Source organism: Lemur catta, chromosome 4 (assembly GCF_020740605.2).
Source record: "Lemur catta isolate mLemCat1 chromosome 4, mLemCat1.pri, whole genome shotgun sequence".
In the NCBI taxonomy this organism is placed as follows: Eukaryota; Metazoa; Chordata; class Mammalia; order Primates; family Lemuridae; genus Lemur; species Lemur catta.
Genome location: NC_059131.1, coordinates 28,050,483 through 28,062,677, shown reverse-complemented (window position 1 = coordinate 28,062,677; position 12,195 = coordinate 28,050,483). Strand labels below are relative to the sequence as shown.

Genomic DNA, 12,195 nt, shown 5'->3' with positions numbered 1-12,195 from the left:
GAGACAGCAGAATATTACAACAAACTCATTTCTAGCAATAGATTCAGTGGAGTTGAAACTAACCTATGGTAATGTTATTACCAACTTACTTATCAGTATAGGCTTAAACAGGATAGGAAATAGAACAAAGTAATCTAGATCGATTCTTAATACTTAGATTAAAGGGGGTAATGTTTCTCTTAGAATGTTATTTAATTTCAAAACTTAAAGACAGTAGGGAATGTAAGATAGTCATGTTGAATTTTTTTAATACATGATAAACAATTACAAATATGTTCCAGGTTTCTTTTTTGTGGTATGTTGCACTTTGAAGTTAGTCCTGTTATTCTTTATATTGGTTTTATATAAAAAAGTTTCAGATAGTTTGTTTTTCAAAGCAAGTGTAATTTATAAGTTGTCAGTATTACTATTTAGTCAGCGGCAGTTATAGTAGGGAGGAATGACTCCACCATGTTTGCTTATCAGTGTGTGGGATCCTTCCCGTATGACAGCATTGCCACTGATTGTTACTGCTGGTCTGGCTGAAGTGATCACTTTTATGAAATAGTTGGACATGTTATGGCTTCGTTTTGTGGATATGGTTAAAATACACTCTATTTGGCCAATATCAGTTTTTCTGATCTGGGGTGATTTTGCCACCCAGGGGACATTTGCCAATGCCTGGAGACATTTTTGATTGTCCCAGTTTTGTGGGAGAGGTTAGTGTTACTGGCAGCAAGTGCATAAAGGCCATAAATGCCTTCAACATCCTACAGTGCACAGGACAACCACACATGAGTAAGAATTATCTGACCCCAAATGTCAGAAGTGCTGGAGTTGAGAAACCTAATCCTATATGAGTAAAACATTCTGTGAAATGGCTTTATTGACACTACTAAATCTATAATCAGTTTATAGTTTGCCATCTAGAATTAGTTGATCTTCTAGTTATATAACCTTGATTTAAAATTATAAGCTGTATGCTCTGATAGGATTTTTTTGTTCATTTTTAAATCCTGGAAATTATGATTGGTATGCCCTGATATGCCTTTTTTGTTCATTTAAATCTTGTGTTATTGCTTGTGGTGACTCTGTTCTTACATACAGTGAAGTTCTCAAATGGTGGCGATTGCTTGTTGTAGGGGCTGGGAATGTTGTTTTTTTAAGTGGACTCTTTGATATAACCATGAGCAGTACTGACCATTTGGTTACTATAACTTTTGGTAAGGATTGTTTAGGAAAGTAAGGAAGGCTTCAATTGTTAAAGTTGTGATTTTTGATAGGATATTTTAAAAAAATGATTTATATTTTTTCTGTGTATAGACATTAATGTTTTTGATTCGAGATTGGAGTTATCCTTATGAACATTCATATGGTTTGGAAGGTGGAAAACAATTTCTCGAAAAGAGATTGCAGGTAAGTCCCCAGCTCCTAGAGGAGAGCATAAGCACCAAGCCAGGAGAAGGGATGGTCTGTCTAGACTCTTGCTTATACTACCACTCTCTCTGTGTCGTTGGAATAAGGCATCCCAAGGTAGCCCAGGTGACTCTGTACATAAGTGGTGAAAAGTAAATTGGTTGTACTCCTGCCTGAGAAGACAATGCCCTTGAATCAATACTAAGGACAAGTATTTCTCTCCAGAGCCAACTGCCCCCTCTCTAAATAAGTACTCAAAGGATAAAAGTTTGAAGGAGACTAACTTTTTGATTTACTTAGATTGCTTATATGTCTCTTTCTGGGCCAACTGAGCTTCTGAACATTTGGGACAGGTCTGTGCATGCATTGAACACAGGTGATTGAGGAATGGTATGTCTCAGAGTGACAACATGTAGAGCTAGAAAAAGGATCTTAAATGTCATCTAGTTCAGCCTTTTTTTTTTTTTTTTAATACACAATGAAACTGGAACACAGAAAAGTGACTTACCTATGATTTAACTAATCATTGATAACTGGGACTAGGACCAAAATATCCTGACTCCTATGCAGCATACCACATCAAGGCATTTCTGGACAATAACCTCACCAGCATGATCCTTTGTACTCTCCCATGGAAATACTCAGGAAACCTGCAGATCAGATACTTACAGATTACCCATCTACTTGATACACAAAGGATACATAAAGATCCCTTTATATATAAGTAGGAGGGTACTATATTTTGGTTAATAAGATTTTATCTGTCTATGGGATGATGCATTTGGTTTCTCAACCACATTCAGAGATTTGGAGTACTGTATAATTTTTTTATTCCTAAAGTGACATTTAAACCAATTCCCCCTCCTTGGATTATTTGCAAGGCATTTGTCAGAAATAATTTCAATCATCAGAGTTTCCTCTGGTTCCCTCAGAAGAAATTAACACAAAACACATGAGACATGCAGTTTAAACTCAGATTTATGTACCTCAAAGACAAGAAGATTTTCTTACTTCTTATTGATACGTGATACATGATTCAGAAAATTGCTGAAATCGTGTGTAGCTTGATGCATTTGTACCAAATGACCATAGATGTATAGCCAGCACCTACAAGCGCCCCGTCAGACACCAAGCCCCAAAACTCTGTACCAATATCCTGACTTCTAACAGTCTTTGCTATTGTACTTTATGTGAATGGAATCACATACAGAATGTATTCTTTTGTGTCTAGCTTTTTTGCCTAATATTATGTTTCTGAGGTTAGTCCATATTGTTGCATATAGTTTAGTTCATTTATTCTCATTGCTATACAGCATTCCATTGAATGAATGGACAGCAGTTTTTTTTTTTTTTTTTCATTTTACTGTTGGTGGAGATTTAGGTGGTTTCCAGGTTTAATTATGAATAGTGCATGTTTTGTTAGAATGGTTTTTGAGAAGAGTCTTTAGGAGACTATGTGAGTTATGTTGGGATAAGTGAGTAATTATTCAGAATGTTTCTAAGTTTAAGATTTTCTTCCTGAAAATACATAGCAATCTCTCTTCTCAAATTCTGATAACTAGCACAAATTATAAATAGAGCTCTGAAATGCTAACAAATTTTCTAAGGTTCTTTGGATTGCACTAGAACTTTCTACCTTAGCTCTTACGTTGCTTGGGGGTTAATCTTTTTATTTATAGGCAAATTAGTACGTTGCTGTTTTGTTTTGTTGCCATTATAAGTACTTTAAAGGTAAATTCTTAATTTATTTACTGATGTGTAAGTCACAACCACAATTTGTTATTCAGATGTTAGATATAATGATTAATTATTATATTTATTTTTTTGCTATTCTAGGCAGCTTACTTAGGAAAAAAATCATCTTTACCTAAATTTAAGAAAGTTTAAGAAAATGTGGGGTCTTAACAAAGTGGTTAGAAATGGGCCTTTAGTAATTTTTTGTATCATAAGCACCCCTGTGAGTATGTGTATGTATTTCCTTTTTTAAAATTTTTCTTTTCTCCTGTGTACAACGTCACCCTGTCTCCTTCTGCCCTTAGGTAAAACAAAATCAACATGAAGAGCTACAGAATGTAAGGAAGCACATTCACAATTGTTTCTCAAATCTTGGTTGCTTCCTTTTGCCACATCCCGGTCTTAAAGTTGCAACTAATCCTAGTTTTGATGGGAGATTGAAAGGTGGGAATTCCCATTCTTGCTAAAATCAGAACTTACTTTTTAGAGGCTGAAAGTTTTTTTTTAAATACAAGGCACCTTAAATTTCCTGTCTTACGCTGGGGTACATTTGGATGCATTGTTAATGTTGTGATTGTAATGCTCTGTGTTGTCTCTCTGGCTTTCCATTGGTTTGTTTGCAGCATCTAGCATATTGATTAACCTATTTGATGAGGTGTTTTGTTGCCCAGCACTGATGTCCTGAAAATTCTGAAGGCTGAGAAGATTTCTTTACAGTATTTAAACTGATTGCAGTCTGCTGAAAGGCCTTACCATTTTATTGTGTTGATACAATCAGATTTTAGTCTCTTTTTCAGGGGTGGTGATATTTTTTTGTGTATTTTATGGTTATTTTGAGTGTGATAGCAGAAGGCTGGAAAATTGACAAAACTTTCACAGTATGGCTGGAAAAACAAAATTTAGTAGTAAAATTTAATACGATTTCATGAATTGTTTGTCTCTTTTGAAAAGGATATTTTAGTTAATACTTAATGTGGAATTTGTTTTGGTAGTCCACAAATTGTTTTATTTATTATTTGAGCTAAAAGAATGATTGGGGGATGGGAGAAAGGGGCTAGTAGAGTAGGAGGGATTATATTTTTCCTATAAGATATGGCATGTTTGTATGATTTTTTTTAAATGAATCTACTTAATTAATTAATATGTGTATTCTTATTTCATAAAACAGAATTTTATGAACTCTTACCAGTGGGAACTTCTAAAAGTTTTTCTTTTTGACTAATATTTTGGTCAATTTTGTATCCACTAGATATTGATGAAGACTTTAAACGAGAGCTTCGAAATCTGGTTCCATTGCTGCTTGCCCCTGAAAATTTGGTAGAAAAAGAAATAAGTGGATCTAAAGTCACTTGTAGAGATCTTGTAGAATATTTTAAGGTAGGTGAATGCTTTAAAATTAAATAGCTTTGTCTAAGATAGAAACATAGTTGACTTTAAAACTCATCTGTATGTCTGTGTTTTAAAGCAAAAAAATATATAATTTATTTTCTGAATTGGATGTGTCAGTATTTAAGCATCTTTAAAAGATTGTAGCAGACTACTTACATCTTCTAGACAGTGATTTTGTTTGTTTACAGAATTACCCTACTTTCTGGGTGGGTAGGGGGAAGGGCAATATATGTAACCTAAACTTTTGTACCCTTATAATATGCTGAAATAAAAAAAAAGAAAAAGAACTGTTAGTCTCATTTATAAAAGAAAAAAAAAGAATTATCCTACTTTTTCTTCATATATGATATGGAGAGAAGAGCCATTCATTATATTGTAATACCGCTCTGTTATCTGTGGATGATAATAGCAGTTGGGAGCATAATTCTGCATCCCGAGTTCTCATAGAAGCATTCTCTCAGCGTTCTGAGGATTTGATAAAAGCAGCTGAAAGTCTCTATACTGGTTTCCGAGAAGAAGTAAATTATTCATGGTTTTTTTCTCTACTCTTCTGTAGTCTTTATAGCTTGTCTGCCAGAACAAGACCATTGGAGAAGGTTGTTATTCATAGTAGGTAGTTATAGATAAGTGGAAGTGAAGATACAGTTAACTAACAGTATGTTTTTGTTTACTTACTGGGCATGGGCACTTCAAGGTCACTCTCGTCTTTGTTATGAATTAATTTTCAGTCAGAAAGTTGAAAGACTCCTTATATTGACTTCTAAAAACTCCCATCCTTCTTACTCTTAAGCCAAAAATTAGGTAATTTTTTTTCTTGAGCTGAATTTAAGCTGGTCAAAGTAAAATAATGAATTCAAATATTTTTTAACCTATGTATATTTGAAACACTGTGGGAGAATTATGGATTTCTTTGCCTAAAGTGGATGGCATTTTATATATTTTATAACTTTAAATATGAGATATAACTTTTATGCAAGTTGGAATTATATTTAGAAACACTTCTCTAGGATATTATTTAGAAACATGTATTTAATAATATTGAGAATAGGGTTAACTTTGTTGGAATGAGAGTATATTATTTTTAATCATATACTAGAATTCCCTTTTAATGGTGTAAATTATTTTTATATTTAATGATTTTTTTTTCTTTAGGAATACAGAGCCAAATTGTATAACCTACCAATATAATCTCTCTTTTTAGGCTTACATTAAAATTTATCAAGGAGAGGAACTTCCACATCCAAAGTCCATGCTTCAGGTAGAGAAAGAGAGAGTGTATGATATGTGTTGTACATATGCTTTTTATGAATAAAAATCTTTGCTTTAGAGAGAAATGCTGGAAAAGGGGAGGGGGATGGTTTTTTGCATGCAAATAAATTTTCTAGATTTAAGGCAATACATGTCATGTGTCCTAAAGTTTTATATGTTTTTTTTTTTTTTTTTCGGTAACTGCAGATTGTAGGCTTTGCAAATATATAGGCCACCGGAAATAAGAGTCCTTGGTACCGTTTCTTCAGATGCTTACTGTGTAGGAAAGTTTCTGTTGCAGAAGATGGCTTAATGTGGGTCTCTCCGAACTAAGCTGCTTCTGTTCACTGTGTTGTTGACACTGAACAGTTGTTTGAAATAGGCTTATTTTTATTTGGCATTAATGATTTAGAGCTGCCTCTAGTGAATATAGACTTTTTTCTTGTCTTTTTTTCCTTTTTTAAATGGTGTTCTTTTGGGACAGTGTTATTTTAATCCATTCATGTTTTTAAAAATTTACTACTTTGGGCAGTTTCTCAATTTTATAGTAGATTAAATGGTATTTTCTAATAAAATTCATACAATAAGCAATTTTGTGGGTTTGAAAATGTCTTTTGTGTAATACTGATTAAGAGAGCGAACCATGTAGGTCATTCTTGATTCCTGACATCTGGAGACTCAGCAAATTTTAGGGTTGTATCTATTTATCTCTGTCCATTTCCTGAGCATATGTGGTATTTTCTACACATATTTTCTGATTTTTTAACATCAACCTAAGCAAAACAAAATTAGGCAGTCCTGTTAGAAGCATTTACTGTATCCTTTTTATACCAATGTTCTCTTCCATAGGAAAGGAAAACTGAAAGTTGGTATTTTCTCTGGTTCATTTTCAGACTTGTTCATTATATATAATTTATTGTGTTAATCAGAATTTATAGAGTCATAGGGTATGTTTTACATAATAATGGTACCTTTAATTTTATTTTTTAGGCAACAGCTGAAGCTAATAATCTTGCTGCAGTAGCAGGAGCAAGAGATATCTATTGCAAAAGTATGGAACAGGTGTGTAACTAAAATTTAACTTTGATGCCAGAGTGGGATAGAAGATTTTTATTTTTTTATTTTATTTTTTATTTTTTTGAGACAGAGTCTCACTTTGTTGCCCGGGCTAGAGTGAGTGCCGTGGTGTCAGCCTAGCTCACAGCAATCTCAAATTCCTGGGCTTAAGCAATCCTACTGCCTCAGCCTCCTGAGTAGCTGGGACTACAGGCATGCGCCACCATGCCCGACTAATTTTTTCTACGTATATTTTTAGTTATCCAGATAATTTATTTCTATTTTTAGTAGAGACGGGGGTCTCGCTCAGGCTGGTCTCGAACTCCTGACCTCGAATGATCCACCTGCCTCGGCCTGCCAGAGGGCTAGGATTACAGGTGTGAGCCACTGCACCCGGCCGAAGATTTTTATATTTAAAATAATTGAGTTAATTTGTGCCACTTATATACTGACATGTTATGTCATTCCCTAATTCTCCATTATGATCTCTGCCAGAAATAAACAGTAAGAAAATAATTCACATCATTAGAGTTTAGAATGGGGGTGGTAAGTTATTACATACATTCTACTGAAATTTTCTGACACATGATTCAGAGTACTGTTACTAGTAGCCTTTGGTGGTAGTTAACATTAGCTTAAGGCCAGTAGCAGTTTCTGCACTAAGCTTGCTCAAACATTAGAAGACCTTTTTAGTGTGCTATCGCTTACCCACTCTCTTGCCCAGCAGTCTTTTGTACTGTTATGGTGTATTTGTGGGTCAATTGAAGGCAAGTACAGAGTACAGCATAACTTTTTTTATCTTCAGTTTTGTTGAGATTAGTCATATTTGGAAAATTATTTTGCTTGAGTCAGCTCAACATACAAAAAATTAATAGGTTATGATTACTTGTGAGATATTACAAATAAGTTTAAAACTGAACCATGTAAACGGTTTGATTTTCTGAGACTAAAACTATGAGCAGGGCACTTATTTCAAGTGTTAATTATTTCTAGCATGTAATCTGTCCTGTGTAATTCTGTCTGTACAGGTATGTGGTGGGGACAAACCTTACATTGCACCTTCCGATCTGGAGCGAAAACACCTGGATCTCAAGGAAGTGGCAATTAAACAGTTTCGTTCTGTGAAAAAAATGGGTGGAGATGAATTCTGCCGTCGTTATCAGGACCAGCTTGAAGCTGAAATTGAAGAAACCTATGCAAATTTTATAAAGCACAATGATGGCAAAAATATCTTCTATGCTGCTCGTACCCCTGCCACACTGTTTGCGGTCATGTTTGCTATGTACATAATCTCAGGACTGACTGGCTTCATTGGCCTAAACTCTATAGCCGTCTTGTGTAACCTTGTCATGGGGTTAGCACTGACATCTCTTTGTACTTGGGCATATGTTAAATACTCTGGGGAGTTCAGAGAAATTGGAACAATGATTGATCAGATTGCTGAAACACTATGGGAACAGGTTGGTATCTATCTTTTGGTTTCTCGGTGACTAATCTCATTTTCCTTGTGATCCCCTCCCATCCCCTCACAGTATCTTCACAGCTACTTTTCCTTTATGTAAGGACTGTCAAAAGGATGTTTTCTGTTTTGTTTGGATGTAGAATCTGTATAATTGAAGAGTTTTTTTTAAAAGTCATAATTATAATGTGCTTTGGTTAGCTTAAATCTGTGATATCCTCTGGATAGATTCTTAGTCATAGGCCCATGATTATACCAGACAAAGGGCAGGGCCAGAGTCTCTAACAATGTTTTTTCTTTTAGAAAAGAAAGTATAATCAGGGAATGATTTTAAAGGTAAGGAAAAGAAGTTTGGAAATGCAGTGCTTTTGGAAAGCAAAAGAAGTTTCCTATTAATATTGGCTAGAAGTAAAATAGGAGAAATATTGGATGGTAGACAGATCTTCGTTGCCTTCCATGAAGATAGTGGTGATTTCCTGATGTCCTGCAAGAACAAGTCTACACAGATTTCTTACCAAAGAAACTTTGACCTCTGTATCGTGGAAATACTAATGAACAAAGCAAAGCATCATGAGCAGAGGACCAACTTCCATCATGATCTTTTACCTCAATCCAGAATCGAAAATCAAGCTGTGAACTCTTGCCCAGCAAGTATCTACTAAGGAAAGACATTTTATATATCTACCACCTGTGTAATAGAATTACCTACATGTCCACTTAAGGATGTCATTAAAATGATTATCGTGAAATACTTGAATATCACGTCAAGGACCAGAATGGAAGCAGTTATTACTGATGAACAATGTAACAGGCATTTTCAGATGCCATTTCTGGGCTGATGAAGTATTGAGCTTACATGAGGATTTAGGATAGGCAGGTCCATGTTTTTTTTGTCTTTAAAGACTAAAGTAGACATTTTTTGAAGAAAGTTGATTAGATGTTGACTTCTCTTGTAATAATGTCATCAGTATTTTATAAAGTGACCCAGTATATTAATTTGGATTTTGTATTTATTCTCTAGAAAAGTGCTCTATTCGGATGTGAGCTGGAAGTTTGTGTTTGAATATTTGTTAAATTTTTATCTCTTAAAAAACCCCCCTTCATGTTGCTTTGATATCATCTAATAGAAGATGGATTAACTTCACTTTTTAAAAAAAATGACTAAAATTTTGGACCATTATTTTCTGCAACATAATTTTCAATAATTGTATGATACTTTCTTTTGGAAAATATTCATCTCCTGTACAGAATTGATTCTAGGATTTTAGAGGTACCATTATTGCAAAACAATTAAATGGAAGAATCTAAAGTGTGTAAAATTATTTTCAGAATAGTTGAGGTAAGGTGATCACTAGTCAGAGAAGATCTGTGCTGTGTCAACAACCCTTGTCTAAATTTCTTTGCATTTCTCTTTTCTTTTGCTTCAGAGGAGTCCCAGGAAGGTGAGAAACCTACAAAGTCTCAAATTCTTGTAGTCTTAAACTCTTTAGCTTCAAGGCACTTTGAGTCATTCTCCTAACGAATCACTCCATGTTTTAGGTGTTTTCCAAACTGTTTGAAGTTACTAGACGTCGAATGGTTCATCGTGCTCTTTCATCAGCACAGCGACAGAGACTGTCATCCAACAATAACAAGAAGAAAAATTAGACAGTATTTTTAACTTTTTTCTCTATCTGAAGTGTTCTCACTTATACATGTAGGACAATAAGCAGGACCGTCTGGGCCGGTCTGCATAAATGCTGTATACATACCAGATTTGATGCTGCATATAGGGTATGGAATTGCACATCCATCTCATAGGAATTGTAAATGGTTTGAATAAGAGGAAAGTAATTTTCGTTGCATTATAAAATGTCTAACTGCATTATTTGTAGCATCATAACTTTTTTGGGAGAAGCATCTTTTTATTTCCCACATTCCTGGTTATTTTCATCATTGCTTTGAATTGAATTTTTATATCTATTTTTATATGTAACTTTTTTTACCTCACATTTTTGTTTGTTTTGCACATTTCTCATACCACAGGTATTGAAGCCCCTGGGTGATAATTTGATGGAGGAAAACATAAGGCAGTCTGTAACAAACTCTATCAAAGCAGGCCTGACTGACCAGGTGTCTCATCATGCCAGATTAAAGACAGACTGACAGTTCATCTCCTCATGGACTCCACTCTCTTTTCTTTTTCATGCTTGCTGTACAATGAGAACTCAAAATAAACCAAAGTTTACAATCAACTGTAGAAGTAGTTTAGTATAACTGGCTTCACAGATGGCTGCCACAGAGTGTGAAAATTGTTTGTTGGTTTTAAGCATTCTTTTAATGACTCCTTAAGACATGCAGATTGGCTGAGGAGCATTAGTTTATCAGCACATTTGTGCCCTGTTTAATTCTTTTATTTCATTTTACTTAATCTAATGTTAGTGAAATTTGTCTTATGTAAAAGGATATTTCAGGGAAATATTTTAATAAATCTATTTAGAATCTCTTTAACAGTGTCCCATTGAGATTTTAATTTTTAGAGAAGTTATGAATCACTGTATCAAGAATCAGATTGGAATGACAATGAAGCCTTTATTGAGCCACTACATTAAAAGTATATATTGCTTTACTGCCTTCAATGCCAGTATTACATAAATGCATGTATCAGAAACTTCACAGAAATTACACGACAACTCTTGTAGCTAAGAAAGTAATTCTGAGGTGTACATTTGTCTTGCCTTTTTAAATTTATAAACCTGCCCTAAAAGGAGATGCATATCTGGGAAACTGAACTGTCTTTTTGCAGTTTAGCCTTCATGTAAATAAAATATGCCATTAATTTTATTGGGGGAGAAATTCCATCCAAAAATGTTGCCTACAGCTATGAGTTAAGAGTGTCTGTACAGTGTGCAGCTTTTATTTTCTAAAATCACAGATAGGGCATGTATATGAATTATAAATATATAAATACAATTTTGTATTAAAAGTTTTGTAGTTTATGGCAAAATCTGGTTCTGTGGTAGGCTAATAAGTACAGTCCCTGTGAAAGGAATGTTTGTGGCTCAGTGTGTGAATGCATAGACAATTTGAAGTTTTTGATATTTTTGTGATATTTAATCTTCCTTGAACACTGCAATCTCCCCCCCCACCACCCCAAGGGAATTCAATGGGAATGTTTATTGTGACTTTGTCCTCTGTTGCATTTTAAAGTTATTTCCTGTAATTTATTTTCAGTACATAATTAAAAATTTGTTGTATATATAAAATAAAACTTGTGATTCTTTTTTAAGGAATTCTGTAAGTATGTATTCCACTATATAAACCATGTCTGTTTATACTGAAAAGAGCATGAGCAGGAAACACCCAACTTGAGAGCTCTAAGGTATTGTACCTCAAAGCTAAGCTTGTAAAAAGTTATTTTTCTGTGTCTTTCTCTGTGAAGACAAACTTGTGATTAGGCTAGGTGTAGCTGGGGATTTGTTAATTTCTTTTCTTTCTTTCTCGCTCTTTTTTTTTTTTTGTGGTATATGTATGGCTAACATTTTTTTAGTACTTTTGTAGTTTTCTTTATGAACACCTATTAAAGCACCTAGTTTGGTTTCTAAGCGAAGAAAATTCAGATGTTGAGTTGTTTGCATGAAAGCTCTAAATTTACTTTGGTTGGTATATCTTCCCTCCCACCCCATTCAGATCCTGTTTTTATCTGGATTGTATGTTTCCATCTGTATTAAATTGCTACCCATTCATCTGTTCTGAAACATAAAGAATCCACCTGAAAAGTGTCTCTTTTTATTTCTTCTACCACCTTGTTTTATGAATGCTGTGGACTGTTTTTATGAATGAAAAAATAAAAAGTTTGTTCTATAATAGCAGTTTTTCTGAAATGAAAGACTTACATAGCTTACCTTAAAAAAAAATTTGTTAAATCTAGACCA

The 12,195-nt window shown here is 34.1% G+C and overlaps 1 protein-coding gene across 3 annotated transcripts in view; it reads left to right on the top strand.

Moving 5' to 3' along the window:
* The window catches only part of ATL2 (atlastin GTPase 2), a 56,382-nt gene extending 44,856 nt beyond the window's left edge, over positions 1-11,526 (top strand). For 2 of the 3 annotated variants that reach the window (XM_045549427.1, XM_045549428.1), the window contains exons 7-13: positions 1,303-1,395; positions 3,435-3,573; positions 4,379-4,506; positions 5,720-5,776; positions 6,757-6,828; positions 7,851-8,282; positions 10,307-11,526. In XM_045549427.1, coding sequence (XP_045405383.1) covers positions 1,303-1,395; positions 3,435-3,573; positions 4,379-4,506; positions 5,720-5,776; positions 6,757-6,828; positions 7,851-8,282; positions 10,307-10,426 — 1,041 coding nt within the window. In that variant the 3' untranslated portion in view covers positions 10,427-11,526. Of the gene's footprint in view, positions 1-1,302; positions 1,396-3,434; positions 3,574-4,378; positions 4,507-5,719; positions 5,777-6,756; positions 6,829-7,850; positions 8,283-9,708; positions 9,724-9,820 lie in introns of all 3 variants that reach the window. The other variant, XM_045549429.1, reaches the window with a different exon arrangement.
* Positions 11,527-12,195: the final 669 nt, after the last annotated feature.